Source organism: Protomyctophum bolini, assembly GCF_963924005.1.
Source record: "Protomyctophum bolini genome assembly, chromosome: 13".
In the NCBI taxonomy this organism is placed as follows: domain Eukaryota; kingdom Metazoa; phylum Chordata; class Actinopteri; order Myctophiformes; family Myctophidae; genus Protomyctophum; species Protomyctophum bolini.
The window spans coordinates 24,108,808-24,128,038 of record NC_137874.1 but is presented as its reverse complement, the minus strand read 5'-3'; the positions used below and the strand labels follow the sequence as shown (position 1 = coordinate 24,128,038).

At 44.7% G+C, this 19,231-nt stretch overlaps 1 protein-coding gene across 1 annotated transcript in view; it reads right to left on the bottom strand.

Annotated features, from left to right (window-relative positions):
• Nucleotides 1-18,269, bottom strand: part of rnf43 (ring finger protein 43) — a 113,397-nt gene extending 95,128 nt beyond the window's left edge. The window contains exon 1 of the mRNA XM_080780322.1: nt 16,559-18,269. Coding sequence (XP_080636448.1) covers nt 16,559-16,801 — 243 coding nt within the window. The 5' untranslated portion in view covers nt 16,802-18,269. The remainder of the gene's footprint in view (nt 1-16,558) is intronic.
• Nucleotides 18,270-19,231: the final 962 nt, after the last annotated feature.

Sequence of the window (19,231 nt, the reverse complement as noted above, 5' to 3'; positions counted from 1 at the left end):
CAAACGCCGCCGCACTCCGCTCTGCGACTATCGTGGCAATCTAAGGTTTTACACAGTAGACCGTGGGGCATGTGCCACGGCACGGTCACGAGAGACGTTTTTCGGAGCACAAAGAGAATCAAAGAAAATAAAGCTCTCACGGCATGCCAGCATTAGCCATCGAATGCTACTTTTTCCCCTCTTCTATTTTTTCCCCCTGCATTTATTGCTGTGGAGTGCCTGCCATGGTGGAGGTTATCAGGTGAAAGGCTCTGACGGGGACGTCACTGCACTTGTTCTTTCAAACACAGACCGCCCTTTTGATCCACCCACCTGCCTCCAATCAAACGCTGTGTGCCAAGGGCAGCTGACTTTGAAACGCACCGTGTGTGTGTGTGTCCTCAGATTTGTGGCTGCAATATTAGGGCCTAACGCGGGAGCAAATAGGAAATACACAGAGCTTATGTAACCCAGATGTAGATAATATTACACCAGCTCTAAATCGCCGTCCATAAAAAGAGCCACACTCCATTGGTCAATGCTGTTTAGAGAGAATAATCTGAATGAATACAACAAGCATTCCAAGTGGGAAAAACAATGTACATAATTATGTAGCCCACTGGTGTATCGTGTGAATGAAAAAACTAAACCCCAAGACAGTAAAAACTACTAAACCCAAAAGAGTAAAACACATTTTTATTGAATCACAAGTGCAATAATGAGGTCTTTCATGTTTCCATTACCCGTTTAGTGTTTTGTTTTTAGCGGTTTAGTAGCAGTCTTGCGGCCAAAGGTCTTTTTGCTTTTTAGGTCAGGATTTAGAGGGTTAAACATGAGGGGAGTCGACGGTCTAAGCCAGTGTTTCCCAAACATAAGGTCGCGACCAAGTACACTTTACAGTCTAATAGTCTATAGTACACTTTAGTACTTTTGTACTTACTTTCTTTTCCTCCAGATTTCGTACAATTATTATTATTACTTGCGCAAGCAGAGCGTGCAAGTACTGCGATCGGCTGGGTATGTATGTATGTATGTATGTATGTATATGTATGCATGCATGCATGCATGTATGTAGGTGGTCCCTTATTGGCTGTTGATAGTGATGACAAGCATCACTATCAAAAGCCATTAAGGGACCACCATTTTTGGTGACGTAACTAAGGTATGTTTCAAGGTTGGTATAAGGTCAATAACTGACACTACTGGACACTGTACTACTACTTCAAAGTAGCTTATATAGGGACTCTACGGGAACTTAGAGCAGCAGTCGTACCCAGACAGCAGAGAGCTCTAGGACTCAGAGCAGCAGTCGTACCCAGACAGACAGCAGAGAGCTCTAGGACTCAGAGCAGCAGTCGTACCCAGACAGACAGTAGAGAGCTCTAGGACTCAGAGCAGCAGTCGTACCCAGACAGACAGTAGAGAGCTCTAGGACTCAGAGCAGCAGTCGTACCCACACAGACAGCAGAGAGCTCTAGGACTCAGAGCAGCAGTCGTACCCAGACAGACAGCAGAGAGCTCTAGGACTCAGAGCAGCAGTCGTACCCAGACAGATAGCAGAGAGCTCTAGGACTCAGAGCAGCAGTCGTACCCAGACAGATAGCAGAGAGCTCTAGGACTCAGAGCCAGTGGTGAGTGCACCTCATGGCGCGCTCTGCTTGTGTGCAAGGCGCAAGTTGGCATCTCGAGACATTTCTAGTTTTTATTTTATGTGGATCAGATCTACAACTAGGGGTGGGTGATATGGAAAAATATAATATCACAATATTTTCTCAAGCAGTATAACGATACATGATGATGATTGTCACGATATTCTTTGAAGCGTTTTTTAGGGTTATTGTTCAAATTACTTAACAGTACAACCACAAAACGGGTGTAAGAGAAACATGCACGTGTCCCGTTGTGAGCTTATAGATCAGGTCATTTCCGCTGTTTATTTATTTATTCATCAATAAATGCTAGCGGTCTAAGTGTTAATGTTAATGAACTGGTGGGCGTGTCAACATAAAAACATTTAAACTTTTTTTTGCCAACTACCTAAATATCCACCTATGGGACATTATATGCCAGCAGAAAATCACACAGTCCCCATAGACCTCCGTTCAAAGTAGGATTTTCAATGCCTAATAACTCAGCGTGAGCTAATGCTAATAATAGCCGATCGTTACAACGGTGGTCTCCAGGCTGGGAAACAGGAAATGAACATGAGCAACAAAAAAAAAAGATTTCACCTCTGCTGCCACCTAGCGTGGCACATAAATAATTAATGTATTATTTTTTTTAAGTTTCTGTCCTGGAGTGTGACTACAGTTCTGTTAAAGGTTTGGGAACCTCTGGTGTAAGCTACTGTATGCCGTCTCTCCAGGAGCATCCTTAACAGCGTACTCAGTAAGTCAATTTGTACCAAGAGACGGAGGCGCTGTAAAGGGACAGTATCTAATTAGGAGCAGCCAGTCAGGAGGTCACAGCCAATTGGAGCAGGCCCTCTGGACAGACTCATACTCCCTCCCGAGGGAGTATGTGTGTGTCCCTCGGGAGGGACACAAGACAGTCTAGTCTGCGAGTTCAGTTTGTTTTTGGAGCAAGCAAATAACAACAACTGGAACTGGAAGCAAGTCGACATCGTACTTAATGGGAGCATCCAAGTGTCAGCGGGTGAGAATGTTGAGACGTGACCGTTTCTCTCTAGGCCTAATAAAAGTCCTTCAGGGACAATAACTCTTCAGGTGCAGACAAATACATCAATTAAACCTTAATTCAAAACCATGCAACTAACTAACTTATACCAACTTGCTTCAGCGTTTGCATCACCATCACAGATAGAGAAAAGCAGAAAGGAACCTCCAAAACAAAAACAATTGAAGCTTATTATGCCAGCAGTCCTGGAATCGACTATCCCTGACAATGTTGTTGTTCAAGTATAGCTCACTGATAGTGATAACTTTCATTACAGTCAAATATGTATTATATGAATATGACAATACATGACAAATGTGTACATTTGTGTATTTTTAAGAGTTAAATTAACATGGTAATTATGGAGTATGATCAAATTTGATGGCCATATGAGTGCGAAAAAAGCAGATCTACAAAAGCTCATGTGTCGCATTGCAAGGCATTGTAACGTTGTGAATTTGCTATTTTTAAGCGCAACACTGGCACGCAAACAAACATAAATCAGGCTTTAGAACACAGTACTGCTGCAAAGCACTACACAGTCGTGACCTGCAGTATGCACGGCCTCGCCTCAAAAAGGTTTTGTTTTCCCTCTGCCGCTTCTAATCTAAATGCCATTTGTTGAGGAGTAAGCAAGAGACACTGTCATGGCAACTAATCTTCCTAGGTGAATAATGTTTGGAGGAGCCGAATGCACATTTTGAGGGAAAGCCAAAGGGGGAGTGACGGAAGCCGAGAGAGCGACGTCTTCAGTGGTAACGATATGAGGCCGGGGCCTGTGCGAGCGCAACTGCACTACAGACATCATACAGGGGCAACTGGCGGCCCTCACCTTCACTCAATTCAAGTTCATAAAGTTAAAATAAGTATAACTAAATGCATTTGAAATGTAATACAAAATTATACTTTTTAGGATTCCAATAAAAAAATAGCAACAAATAATTCAGGATTTCAATTCAAATAGGAAGAAATTGCAGATCTACAAGCTCAAAACGTGTCACTATGACGTGTTTTGAGCTTGTAGATCTGCTTTTTTTGTTGTTGCCTATAACAGTATACGCAATGTTGCCCTCTGGAGTTAACCTGACTCTGCCAGATTGCGGCAGTATTGAGTTCACAAGTTCCCTCCTCCTGCCTGCATCTGGGCTCTCTCAAGCAGAAACGATAAACCCGGAAGCAGCAGGACAAAAATCTGATATCTCCATAATAATTTCGAGTTGTAGTTGTCTTGTTAGGTTGCGTTTACATTTGCGCTGCATGTGGCACAACTTCAATATGCCATAAGTCTCGTGTTGATCCCGCCTCTAGCGGCCGCATACAGCCATATATCTCTCCGGCCAGAATTGGTCCGGAGTACATCGTCTCTGCCCGAGAGTTCCCAGACTATCCCTAATGGCAGAATGCAAATGTCGTCCAGCAGGGGGAGTGGTTCCACCAGGCTACTCTGGAGTGAGTGTGGAAATAATATAGTGGCCCTCGCCATCGTCAGAGTTGCCCACCCCTGCACTACAGTACACTGCAGCAAACACTGGAGCCTTTCTGAGAAAGAAGAAGGGAGTAAAAAAAAGGTCACAAGCAGGACACGCTGTTTGTGCTGCTAAGATGTTTGGGAGGTGACCATGTGACTTTTGGAGGCATAAAGCATTTTCTGTCAGCAGCGTTATCTCCCTGAATCCGGGGTTACAATATGGCTTTTGTTGTCACAGAGCGCTGAAAGATCTAAGTCACTTTGATCCCGTTTAATAGAGTTTGGTAAATGATCTCAGCGTGGGAGCGCACACATCGGCACCAACAGCACATGCACAATGCACACACATGCACACGCACGCAAACACACACACACACACACACACACACACGCTTGTGCACAATACATACAATATACACAAAGAAACAGAAATACGCAGAAAACAACACTGCTACACCGTCAAATCAGGAGAGTTCATTTAACTCTGAAAAGTGTAAAAACATTTTACACTTTCAGATGACCCAATTTGATGACCCGCCTGGTCATCAAATTATAGGTTTAGGAATATGACAAAAGCTAAAAACTCTCCATAAATTCAAGGCTTTATGGGGCATGTAATTGAAATACAGTGGAAAATAAGTATATTTTTAAACTACTCCTTTATGCCAACTCTCCGGACTACTGTCTGTATGGTAATTTTCTCTTGCTAAAGAAAATGCTCACGTTTTATCAACATTACCCTGTGTGAGATCATCAAAGAATACAAATTTGTATGCAGTAGTCCTATACCTTGTGCACCGATCCATCTGCAGTGTAAAAAAAAAGACTGCATCAGGGCAAAACAAATAGTTCATATGTGACCCTTTTTGATACAGTCATGGTGGCAAGACCAACTGCTCAGGAGAGGAGAGGTTTGTTTTTTTTAATCTAAAATGAGTTAATAGCACAGGCAGACTCTTCCAATACTAGAGCATGTCTGAAATAAATGTCAGAGCTTAGAAGTCCACAGAAGTGTTTTCTCAAATCGCTGTTTTCTGTAAGACATTACTAATAAGCCATATCTCCAAAACTGGTGGGTCAAACTGAACAACCAATATGTCAATTCGAAGCTATGATTCCCTGCATTCATATGACATGAAAGAACAAAAAATAAAAAATAAATCAATGACTTATCCATGGTCAGAAACGGTCACATATGTAGAAGATGTGTCACTTTGCCATGGCAGCTTGCACAAAACCAGACAATAAAAGCATCAGCGAGTGACTGTGGGAGACACGATGGAGAGGGAGGGAGGGAGACACGGTGGAGAGGGAGGGAGACACGATGGAGAGAGAGGGAGGGAGACACGGTGGAGAGGGAGGGAGGGAGACACGGTGGAGAGGGAGGGAGGGAGACACGATGGAGAGGGAGGGAGGGAGACACGGTGGAGAGGGAGGGAGACACGGTGGAGAGAGAGGGAGGGAGACACGATGGAGAGGGAGGGAGGGAGACACGGTGGAGAGGGAGGGAGGGAGACACGGTGGAGAGGGAGGGAGGGAGACACGGTGGAGAGGGAGGGAGGGAGACACGGTGGAGAGAGAGGGAGGGAGACACGATGGAGAGGGAGGGAGGGAGACACGGTGGAGAGGGAGGGAGGGAGACACGGTGGAGAGAGAGGGAGGGAGACACGATGGAGAGGGAGGGAGGGAGACACGATGGAGAGGGAGGGAGACACAGTGGAGAGAGAGGGAGGGAGACACGGTGGAGAGAGAGGGAGGGAGACACGGTGGAGAGGGAGGGAGACACGGTGGAGAGGGAGGGAGACACGGTGGAGAGGGAGGGAGGGAGACACGGTGGAGAGGGAGGGAGGGAGACACGTTGGAGAGGGAGGGAGGGAGACACGGTGGAGAGGGAGGGAGGGAGACACGATGGAGAGGGAGGGAGGGAGACACGGTGGAGAGGGAGGGAGGGAGACACAATGGAGAGGGAGGGAGGGAGGGAGACACGATGGAGAGAGAGGGAGGGAGACACAGTGGAGAGAGAGGGAGGGAGGGAGACACGGTGGAGAGGGAGGGAGACACGGTGGAGAGGGAGGGAGGGAGACACGGTGGAGAGGGAGGGAGACACGGTGGAGAGGGAGGGAGACACGGTGGAGAGGGAGGGAGGGAGACACGGTGGAGAGGGAGGGAGACACGGTGGAGAGGGAGGGAGACACGGTGGAGAGGGAGGGAGGGAGACACGGTGGAGAGGGAGGAGAGTTTGTCACAGGGCATTTATCTGTGGTATGGTGATGACTCTTTTCCTCCGGCCTCTCAGCAAACTAAGCACTTCCTGCCCTTCAAGTAAATGCAACCCCTTTTTTTATCCGCAAAGTGCACATGATGAATTATAATGACCCTTTTAAAGAGCTGTCAAAGAAAAAGCTGAAAGGCCTGATTAAAGGAGTGAACGGCAAGGAGATTGAAATGTAATCTGAAATAGTGCAGATAGAAGGAATTTAAGTACAGACTGAATGAACGCAGAGACTTTTCAAGCTAGTAGGCAACTTTGATATAGGCATAACTATGCCATTAATGCCACTACAGTGAAAGCAGCAATTTTGGAGATGGCATGTCACATCGGGGACACATTTTCTATCCCAAATTTGACGTCACTGCAATATGATAAGGTTTAGCATACTAATGCACGCAAAGCAATATCCTCCAAAGTCTGCAACATCAACTTGAGTGTGGGATATACGACGTATGTATACCGTATGGGCCACATTTTGTACATATTACTGTATGTTGGATATCAAACCAGTAGTATGTGAAATTGGGGACAAAAACTGTGCACGAGGATGCTTACACACACCAAAGTCCTTTATAGCGGTGTCGGCCCACAGGAGAATAAACTGATCTTAAAAACACTTTCTTGTTGAAAAACAAGAAAGTGGCCGCACACTCTGATAGCCTAAGTGGCTTGCCAATATTCTATTTAGGACATGAAACCAACGTTTCGGCTGTTAAGCCTTCATCAGGGAATACAAAAACTGTGTACACAAAAGTGTCATTAAAAGGTAAGTGTGTGGGTGTGTTTGTGTAAACTTTGAACACAATGTATGAAGTCATATGGCTGAATTACACAGAATGTTGTTGAGAGTTTAACAATAAGCGCCACCAAAAAGGCCGGCAGGCGCACGCACACACACACACACACACACACACAGGTGCTGCGTAATTAATCGAAAAAAGATCACAATCTAGATTCAGATGCCTACGCAAACTCAATCGTGCAGTGTTGGTTGGCTGTCCAATTCATCTGAGTTACTCTTATGATTTTGCTACAAAAGTGAGACTTTAAGAGAGGTTTAAGTCAAGCACTTTGATGTTATCCGTTTAAAGGTGCAGGTCCAGGTACATTTTGAATGGAGTAATGTACAGTAACTACAGACAATAAATATTTCATGAGCAAAATTAGAATCGTGATCTCAATTCTTGTGGAGGAAAATAGAGATTCACATTTGAGCAAGAATCGTGCAACACACACACACACACACACAATGGACATTGATGCTGATGCGTTTAGTCCACTACTTTTCTGCTGTGACTACAGCAAAAAGTAATGCAGCCAAATTGCACTCACGTTGGGTTAATAGATAGTCCTCGCTTTCCCCCACCATCGCTGAATATACCATTGCTGTCCAAATAATACAATAATCATCTGTTGCAGAAAGACCCTCTGTAAACCTTCATAAATGTGGCCTTGATCCCCAGAGATGGGGTAGCTTGCCCTGCATACCCATCATGGATCACTGGGCTTTCCTCTGTACTCCCAGTGGATCAGTTTCAACTGGAAAGAGACAGGTGGTTCACTTGACCTGGATGGCCAGGACAAATTCAGAAAGGCCACGCAGGATACTCATCACACTTAGTATGCAAAAAATACCAAGGTCTTCAAACAACTTAACCCCATCAACCTTTCAATAATTGAATTCCAATTGAGCCTGGCTGGCAACACTTGCGATGTCAGGTAAGGTAAGAGCATTACCATGCCGTGCATGCATGGATAAAAAGAAGGTGAGTGTAAAGGTGGTTGCACACCGACGGAGAAACACTGCCTAAAATCCGAAAACCGCGCTCTGTGTGCAGGGACCTTTAGTGTTTGTGTGTGCTTCTATGCCAGTGTTGATTTTGTCGACTAATACTATGACAAAGAATGTTCGTCGACTACCTTTTTCACAGAAGAAAACTAAATGGAAACTAAATGAAAACTAAGCTAGGATGACTAAAACTAAGACTAAATATATTGACAGTTTCGTCAACAACTAGACTGGCCTGGGCCGTGGCTCAGCGGTCCAGGCACGTGACTAAAACTAAATGAAAACTATTTAAGAGATTATGACTAAAACTAAAGTTAGCTGTCAAAATCAACACTGCTCCATGCACAGTCTCTCTGCCCTCTTAATGTAGTACTATTGTTGGTCCCTCTCGATTACATAAAGTTAACACTTAACACCACCACAAACTTATTTGACCGAGCCAAAAGAAAAGACACAACAATAGGTGTTTTCGTACTGTACCAGGGGGGCTGAGGCCATTCTTAAGCCTGGGCTTGGTGAGACTTCACCCTAATAGTGAATGTTCACAGTCACTAGTTATTTTGAGGTGGACGAGCCTTGCTCTGGAGCAGGGTTAACACCAACTTTAGCCCTATGGGCTGGCCTGGCCTTGCTCTGGAGCAGGGTTAAGACCAACTTTAGCCCTATGGGCTGGCCTGGCCTTGCTCTGGAGCAGGGTTAAGACCAACTTTAGCCCTATGGGCTGGCCTGGCCTTGCTCTGGAGCAGGGTTAACACCAACTTTTTCGGGTTTAGCCCCAGACATTATGGCTGAGAATATGGTGCCTAAAAGCTGAGAAAGTGAACTGATTAACCTCAGACTTGTCATCTCGGCCAGCCTATAGCCAAGGTCCTGTACCAAGGTGCGTGAACATGGGCTATAGTCAGCCCCAGAGTAATCCTTAACCTGGAGGTCTACATTAGGCCGTAACTGTCTCTGTAAATTGTAAACAGCCATCACGCCATCGTTTTGTTTCCTGGCGACCTCACGCCAACCGCTCGGTGCGGCGGTTCTTGTATTCTATATTTTGTTTGACTGAGAATAAGGTTTGAAATATATAAGTTTAGGTTTAGGCATAGTTTCCTGGGGTTAGGTTTAGGAATAGGCTTAGGTTTAGGCATAGTTTTACTGAGGTTAAGGTTAGGAATAAGGTTTGGTTTAAGCATCAATTACTTAGGTTACTTTAGGAATACCAGGCTGAGCAGTTCCACCGGCTGTGCACTCGGAGCGAGTTGGTAAAAGGGAATTTGAATTTTCTTGTGAAACTGTGCTTTTAAAGACTGAGTGGTGGGCTAGTGGCTCACCCGTTTAGACTGAAAGGGGTCGGTGGGAACACACTCAATACGCAAGCAAAACAAGGTTACTTACAGGAGTGCAGGACACGTACAGCATATTATGACTGAGATGATTTGGTGAGGCTGCTTGACTTCCCTCTTCCCTCCCTCCCATCAGTCCGTGGGCCAATTCAAGGATGAGGGCCAATAGTAATGCTTTTACCATACTGAAAGGTCTGCGCATATACATACACTTTGTGTGCCTGTGCGTTTGTACAGAAAGTGTGTCTGTCTGTCTGTCTGTGCGAGTGAGTCTTTGCCCTTTGAATTGAATTGAGTGACTAAATGAGTGAGTGAGTGAGTGAGTGAGTGAGTGAAACATTAGGAGCATTACGATAATGAGGAAAGTAAAAATAGTTGGTTGTTGTTGAACAGAGCTATGAACATAGCAGACAACGTGTTGTATAACATGAGCCTGACAGACACAGGCATTCCAGAGATGTTCTAATGACAAAAAAATGAGGTGCCGGCCGGCAGACTTAAGAGATTTGCCACATTTCCCCTACTACCTGCCTGTCCCTTTTCCCTGTGCCCTGAGAAACATCTCAACACAACAGTCATCTCCCATGGAACACGGCGGAGAGAGCACAGCGCTAGCCCCTGTTTCCTGTGCTGTAGCCTTGTTAGTTCTCTTCTCAGGAGAAGCCATTAAACAGAGGCTTGTCTGGCTGGCCCTAACCCGCATGGGGTCTGCTAATGGCATGAAATTTAGAAGTATAGTCTACTAACAGGGTAATTTAAGTGTTTGATCAAAAAGGAAAAACAAAATACCAACATGCCTTCTGCTCATAGCTATCAATTATGACAAATCTACTGGTGCACAATGATGATAAATGATGCATATCAGAGAAACGTATTAGAGATAGATTGTTAATTACCAGTATAATCTACATAGCAATGGGTCAAAATAAAAGAAATATATACTAAAGTTATATTCTACATAAGTTATATTTATACATAAAGGTCTCATGACAATCTCACCATTCTTCTCCAAGGTACTGAGGTTAAACACGGGGAAATTGTAAACTTAAAGCCATTTAATTTATATCTTTGTATAATTGACCTGGTCAAACAGACGGTGACATCCTTGTACTGCTGTTTATGTTGAGGTCTAAATATGGTGTCCATAGTGCAGAGATAGGTGAGCTGGAGGCTGAATTCAATAATAATAATGTAATACAAATACAAACCCTTACCCACCCAGGGGTTGACACTAACGGTTGCCAGATTGCCCGGGGCAAGTAAAGAAAATGGTCGGGCAGGTGAAGGTTGCTTCCGGCTTGCCCGATCGGGCAAGTGTGCATTTTGAGTGAACGTCTTAGTTTAGTTGGCTATATAAACACTTACACAACATGAGATATATATCTGTCTTGAACGTGGTTATTGCGCGCCGCTCCGCATCTTACCCTGCTTTCTATCTCTCTCCCAAGCAACCCCCCGACGCCGCCACCACCACCACCACACACACTGTAGCTCTACTAGCATGCGTGAAGCTATGAGAGAGCTCCTGGCTCCAGCAAAATCTTAAGCCCCCAAAACAGGCCAGCAGCCTGGGGAAAAGGTAAAAAATACTACGGACCCAGTCACAGAGGAAAAAGTGACGATAGAAAAAGTAAATTAGTCAGAACGACGTCAGCGAAAGTTTCTCGAGGAGTAGACTGTCACGTTTCCATGGCTGCTACCTTCTCCACTACCTTCTCTGCAAAGTTTGCTGTGACTTCCCCAGCATTGCTGACCGGTATGTTCAATCGGTAAACAATCTAAACATGGCATCATGAGTCATGACGACGCCACAACACGCTTCGCGAGTCGCCAATAAAGCTCTGCCCGAGCAACACTATGCAGCGTACGGTGGTGTCGCGCCTCGAATGTTGCATGCTTCACAACGCTTGGGATGCGATCCGCCGTGAGGTTGTGGATCAGCTGTTTTTGGCACACGAACTAAATCTCGCAGAACGTGCACACATCAATATACATTGCCTGCCAATTGTCAACAATACCATCACTGGTTGGTTTATTGTGTTTTCAGAACGTCGTTGTTTAATGGTTGCCAGTCATTCAACAATCATCTCACGCTGATAGTATGCTAATGGCTTGTGTGAAAGTGGAACCTCTAGTAATGAGGTGTCCTCCGAATGGAAGAACAACTATGAACCTCTAATGTTAAAATAAACCTATTGTTGAATGTTGTTCAAATAAAATATAGTATTTACATGACTTGATTGTTTACTATAGTGACTGTGACTTAAAAAAAAACATAGTTTTCAAAGGAAACGTTTCAAGCACGCAAGTAGAAAGTAAAATATACGTTAATAAACAGTAATGTAAAATGTAGGCCTACAATTTTGGGGGGCAAGTGGCCATGAGCTGAGGGCAAGTGGAACATGACCTTTACTTGCCCGACGGGCAAGTGCCTCTGAGACCTTAGTGTCAACCCCTGCCACCCATAGGGTTCATTTCACAACACTCACAATTTTACAGTGTATGAGTGTAACCCAATTCAAAAACTGGTTTTGCTAACAATCAAGACAAAGCAAATACTAAAAAGAGTAGGTAATATATATGAAGAAGAAAAACCACAGCGAAATAGAAAAATAATTAAGATAAAAGTGATTTATTTAACTACTGTCCATCAAGGTGTTTCTCCCACTTATATAACTGCTATATAAAAGGCTAAATCTAACTATAAATGTGCCACGTCTGTCTGTGTGTGCGTGTGTGTGTTCGGTTGTAATGCACGTAACTCGAGTAGCGTTGCCCCACCGACTTCAAATTCGACACACGCGTTCCATACCCCCGCAGGGAGTGCAGTGCCCGGTATCAAGTCAGTCGGACCCACGGTTGTCCCAAGTTGCATCGGTTGCATAGGCCGGTAGCCGACGGGCACGTACAGGTCTAGTAATATAAAGTCACAAAGGGTTGCAGGCAAAATGTTGGTGGGACATGTAACCGTAGCTAAATAACAAACACGCAATTATTTCACAATGTATCATTCTGTAACAGAGAGATCACAGAAACATCACAGCAGCTCCCCAGTGTTGATTTTGACAGGAAATTTGGATTTCCATAGTCAGTCTTTTGAATAGTTTATTTAGTTTGAGTCACATTTGTATTTTGGCGGGCCTTGATGCCGTCGTAATGGCTGATTTTACACTTTACACTGATTTTACACTTTTACACTGACTTACAGCTTGACAAAATAGCCGATTTGCTCGTCCTCAGATGACGTAAATTCTCCATTCATTGTCAATGGCATTTAATGTTTGTGTTAGGACAAAAATCTCTATAGCTGTATATAGGATGGGCTAGCGCCCCTAGCCCCCCCGACAAAATCAACACTGCAGCTCCCTCCCTCCCTCCAGCACTGACCCAAAGCAGACAAGTGCTGAAGAGCCCTAGAGAGAGGCTGTTATCTCATCCAGGGGGGCATAGGAAGTATGGACAGGAAATCTAGAGGGAGGGGGGGAAGGAGGGGGCCCCGTATGGGAAGTGCAGTGTAAACAGTTCCCTTTTTTTAATCATCTCGGCTCACGTTTGGAACGGCACATTATGCTTTGATCTTCTCCCTCTGCTCCCCTCCTCCCACAGCTCATTCCCAAAACGGCCGTGTCGGAGAGCTGCGGGTTGACCGGCCAGAAACAACACACAGATAGTGAGTGGTCTTATGGGTTCTTCTGGGCTCACAGAGAAGAGACATTCAATATCTCATGGGACAATGGGGGGGGGGGGAGACAATGTTTAGTGGTACTGAGTTAACTAGCGCTCTATCGACTGGCTTACCTGATGGCTTTATTGGAACTCACAAAACGTCAATTCAAACTTCCACTTGTACAAAGCGGCACCAAAAATATAGAGGGATAAAAGAAAAGGGATTAAAAATGATTAGAAGAAAGATTTAGAATGATTAGAACAAAGATTTAGAAAGTGTTGCAGCAGGCGTAACCGACTTGCTTGGCCCATAGGACAATACTCTCAAGTTCAAAGCTAAACCACAAGTGTTGTTGCATCTTCTCTGACCTCTCCGTAGCCTTTTAAAGACAGACAGTCAAAATCCTGCTGCACTCACCGATTCTGTCTAAAGGTCTGGTTAGAGCCCAGGCAGTGTGTGTGTGTGTGTGTGTGTGTGTGTGCGAAAAGAAAGAAAGTACTTGTGGAAAAGTAACATTTACAACCCCCCCTCAAAACTCACTAAAAGTGTTTTAATAAAGTCTTTGTTTCTAAATGTAACTTTCTTACACCAGACCTCGAGTCGTTTTCCTAGCAATCTACCCAGAGAGCCAAAGCTAATGGAGCAGCAACGGTAACCTGTGGCCCAGAGAGACAACATGCTTAAGAAGATCAAATGTGGCCAAAGAGGTGTAATTACTGCGGGTTATGAAAACTGGCTGTCATGCTCCTCCACGGTTGAGGGAGTCAAATTCTGAGTAGCCTGGGGTTCTACAAGTCAGACATGTCTGACTACTAGAGAGGGGGGGGGGGGGGGTTGGATACACAAATGGTAGGGCCAGGTCTCTGAGCCTTAAACGAACTTCACAAAAAATAAAAACAATTCATCTCTGCGACAACCGTCTCGTCACTCATTCATTGATTACCAAATACCTCAGATCGTCTCATGTCCAATATAATGAATGTATTCAACATGGAGGAGAGTCTTACAAAGTGCTCACTGAGGGAGGGACACAGAGAGAGACTCACAAATCTGCTATGAAAACAGAAAATCAACCTTTCCAAACCTTCACCCCCCACCACCACATCTTCTGCAGGCCATGAACATAAAGCAGGAACATAAAGCAGCTTGAATGCCTGTTGCAACAGGTCTGGACAGCCAACAAAGAGAGCATCCTCCGGCATTACACACCACCTCTATGGACTATGAGCACAACCCAGAGGAAAGGCATCTGACTCAACCATACCTTTTTCCTGTTAGACTGGGATGGAACTACAACCAGTTGTCTGACTCGCGGAAGGGTGCCCACACTTTTTGGACTTGAGAGCTACTTTCATAATGACCAGCTCAACAAGATCTATCCACCCAAAAGATAAAAATAAATGTTGTGCACAGCAACACTCTTGAAAACAAAATATTGCATTGTGGGTTTGGGCTGACAGGCCCTTTTGATGTCAATCAATCAAGTCATCTTAATTCAAGATGCCACTATTTAAATTAAATATTCCTTAGGCACATGTCATGTGATCTACCTGCACAGCCTTTGTGATCTACTGGCATTTGCAATCTATCTTTTGGGCACCCCTTATTCAGAAGGCGAACAGCTTGGTTATATTCAGTAAAACTTCACAGAGGGGAGGGCAAAACAAACTCCACTGGCATTTGTGGCCTGTTAGAAGGAGAAACCACAGAGCTTATCAGCGCAGGATTAGGCTGTCGCCATCCTGACGGAGCAGAGGGAACAATATTAGTTAGTGACAGCGGGGGTACACCTCAGTTCACACCTTCAGGGAAACCATGGCAGCTATCATTTCACACAGCCAAGATCAAAAGTGTCACCCGTGTGTGCATTGTGTACGGAGTCAGATGATAACTCGATTTCAACAGTTTCACACGCTGAGCCTTCGTCCGTGAGTGACGTTGGGCTTCCACAGTATTTCAGTACACTACACTCCAGTTGACAAAACAATTGTCCGAATGTCAATGAAACTGAACAAAGATATTTCATCCCAGCATAGGAGGGATAGGCACGCCACATGATTATGCAGAATCAAATATCATGATCTCTAGGCGTGTCATGGAGTCTTTTAACACTAAACAATTTAAGTTGAGAAGTAAGCGCGTATAGCTACCAGCTTTTCACCATAAGCACTGGACTTTTTCTGCGGAGAGCTGATGTAAATCCTTATCAATTACTGGCAAACTGCAGCATCTGGCTTGCCATTCATAAAAGCTCCCACACCTGGTGAGTGAAGACAGACAGGATCCTACAGTACCTCGTATCTGTCGTCCCCCGTTTCTTTGGAGACAGTAAATAAATTGACACAGCCTTGCTTTATGTCCCTCCTAGCAACCTTAATCCGTCGCTGAATCCAAAATATGCACCAGGAATACTGAATAGGGCAGGCCATTCTTTACATTTGCAGTAAAAGTTTTCTTTTTTCTTTTTTACAATTAAAGTTTACATAGGGCTACAATCATTTTATTTATCTTGGACCATGCCAAAACTGTGGGATCGGGCATAGCAATGAATGTCCCTAAAAGCCTGAACGTTGCGCACCAGTGCTGCACAGTAAAGATAGCAGATCTACAAGGCAAGCTCACAGTCACAACACAACATCGGTGGGTCGGCTGTTTTCCATGCGCGATACGGCGCTCAATGAAGTATAAATCAGACATAATAATAGATTTGGGCAGTACAATATAGGGTGGAGGCTGGCAACCACACTCAAGCCTATGATTTACTGTCAAGAGAACATAGATGAGAGAAATGTAAAATAAAAGGAAAACAAACTAACCTCAATAACACATGCATGTGTCATCACTACTGTTGAAGGAATTTAGATATTCTGTCATCACACATCACTGAGTGAGAACTGAGAGTTGCAATTTAGACTGCTTCATGGGGAAGCGGTGATAGCCTATTGCCATCCTCTTAGTCATGGCCATAGCAGTATATACTGTAGCTACAAACAACCAGTATGGTTTCAACATTATTTGTTTTATCAGATTGTGGATGCTGTGTAAACTACTGGTTACATTAGAAAAAAGCAGGTGGGGCCAACAGTGGGAGTCACTCCACACAGCAGGGATCTGATGGAGAGGATGGATGGATGGGTGCAGTGAGTGAGACAGAGGACATTATCCTTGATCCTGGATAGTTAAACAAGTCACGACCCGGCTACGGATAAGCGGTTGAAGATAGATGGATGGATTGTTCTCAAAATGTCATTGTTACATCTTCCATACAACACAGTGGGCCCTATAGACAGTCATATGATGATTGGTTGCGTTGGGATTGATATAGGGCAGGCTACCATATGCGTTAGTTTGGTGACAGACAACACCGACTCACCTGCATTAGTTTCCCCTCCGCGGAACTCGCACTGCCTCCGGCGAACACCCCGTGGAGAGTGATGGGCTTCCCCGTGGGATCGTGCTTCAGTGTCACCTTGATGATAGCCCTGAGGGTCGTGCGCTCGGACTCCACGGCCGCGGCCAGCTCCAGGCCCGTCTGGCCCAACACCACCTGCAGGGCCGCCATGAGCAGCCACGGCCAGAGACCGGCCAGTCGCCGCTGCATGGGGGGGACGGTCATTGCCTCTGCTGTAGCAGCAGCGGTCTCCGGCCGCACATTTTGGACTTCAAAGCGAGCTGCGACCGCCCGGAGCAGCAGACGACGCCGAACGGGAAAATGTAATACCGATCCCCACGGCCACAGTCCCCCTTCTTCCTCTTTCTGCCTCGGTGACTTGAGCGATCCAACCGTTCGGCAACAGCTAGTCAGATGATCCAAACTTTTAATTACCGCGGACTGCCATAGTAGTAATAGCTCGTGCGTAAATGTCCTAAAAGCTCCAGGAGAATCCAGCACTGAAACAAATGTCTGTAGGCCTGCCGCCTTACATCTTAAAGGCCTTTACACGTAATATAGAAATGCATATCACCGACTATAGTAGGCGAAATCACCCTCCTTTCGAGAAGAAATAAACGATAGCCTTTAGTACTATTATGATGAACTTTATCCAGTGAGTGCCACTAAACGTGGGTGGCGAGAGAATGCGTGCACAAATACACCATGAATGAGAGACACTGCAAGAGGCTGAAATGTGCACTCGTTTCAGTCAGACTGGCCTGCATTTAGATAAACAAAAAGTTCTCCTTTGCGACGTGCAGGCCAGTCTTTCAACAGTTGTATCCTATCCAAGCGTAGATCTTCATCGGTGATTGACCAGCCGAGCCGCAAATATTATTACAGTGTACGCCAAGTCACTGTAATTTACAATCACATTTTGCGACTATATTGGCAATAGGTTGCCAATAGTGCGTCTATGAGTTGTTCCGTCCACCATGCGCTAAAAGTGCTCTGGTATTCCACAAGAGAAAATAGAGATTAGCGACGACTTGAACTTCAAAGGCTAGAAGAATACAGGTTGGAGCTTGAACATAATCAGACATGTTGTCAAAGTATACACACTTCTCTTGTATCATGTGACAAAAATGTAGGGTAATACTTTACGACCGAGTTGAGAAAACAATCCGCAAACGTTACTAAATGGAGTACACCGAACAATTTAATGATTAACCAACCCAAATGGACCAAGATGCCTTACTTCACGAGCTCCAACTGATTTAACAGAGTCCGAAATCACGTGTGATTTCTGTAATAGACCCATCCACATTTCTATTTTTACAGTTGCTCTGTCCGCATCTAAAACCTTAGTCCGCTTTTCCACGCAACACAAAACGTTGTTTCCCCCCCCCAAGTTCAATGTCCCAAAGTTTGTTGCTTAAACAGATTTGAAACGATCCTTACGAGTGATCCGAAACAATGAAACAGAACTTCAGCAGCTGTAACGGAGTGGTAAAGTTACCAAAAAGAAATCTTGAAACAGCACCAACACCAAAATCAAGAGTCGCCTGGGACTCTTGTGGTCTTCTTCTTCTTCAAAAAAGAAGTTCATAAGCTGAGCAGAAATGCATTGTACAATGGCAGCAACGTCCCGACGTCTATACCTCCTGGAGTCTCCCTCCCTTGGGATCTCATTGACGGTCTGCTACCTGCTGACTGACTGTCACTGAAGGCGGAGCAGCAGCCAGCCACCCCACTGCCACTTCACCCAAAGGCAAGGGCAGGCCTCCCTCTAGTGGACAACATTCCTATAGAGTAGTAGACTAAATCAGTGGTTGTCGGTGCAGTGTTGATTTTGACAGCACAATTTTATTTTAGGTTGAGTCATAGTCTTTTGAATAGTTTTCAATGCTTTTCATTTAAGTTTTAGTCACATTTTAGTCCACCTGGAATGTTTTAGTGTTAATTTAGTTTTAGTCGACTAAATATCATAAGATTTTAGTTGACTAAATGTACAGTTGATTTATTCAACTAATATGTTTTTTGGCAGGCCTTGATACTGTCATAATGGCCAAAATTGTCTTATAGTTTTAGTCATCATAGCTTAATTTTGTGTGTGTGTGTGTGTGTGTGTGTGTGTGTGTGTGTGTGTGTGTGTGTGTGTGTGTGTGTGTGTGTGTGTGTGTGTGTGTGTGTGTGTGTGTGTGTGTGTGTGTGTTTATTTCAAGGACACCCCCATAACGCAGAGGTCCATTCGGTTCCATCCTGTACACACACTCATATTTGATTTTGACCAATGAGGGTCTCTGGGCAGACCCCACTTTGATAACCCCACAATAACTGACCATGATCTAAATAATGATAAAGCAGCAGCAACAATTATATCAAATTTCAATCACAACATATTTGTATTCATATAGTAGGCTACATAATGCATCATATACTTCTAAAACTCCCCCTGATAAGAAGAGGACTGCTCACACTCCTCCTGCGTTGAAGGAAGCATGAGCTCAGTTCGGGGCTCTTCCCAGGTTTGCAGAGGAAGTGTAGCGCCCAGGAATACATTAGATAATTGACACTGGGTGAAGAAAATGGGTTGCAAAATTGTGGGATAAAAATTAGAGATAAAAATAATCGACAGCTTGGTAGACTACAGATAACCAACATAGCTAAGGC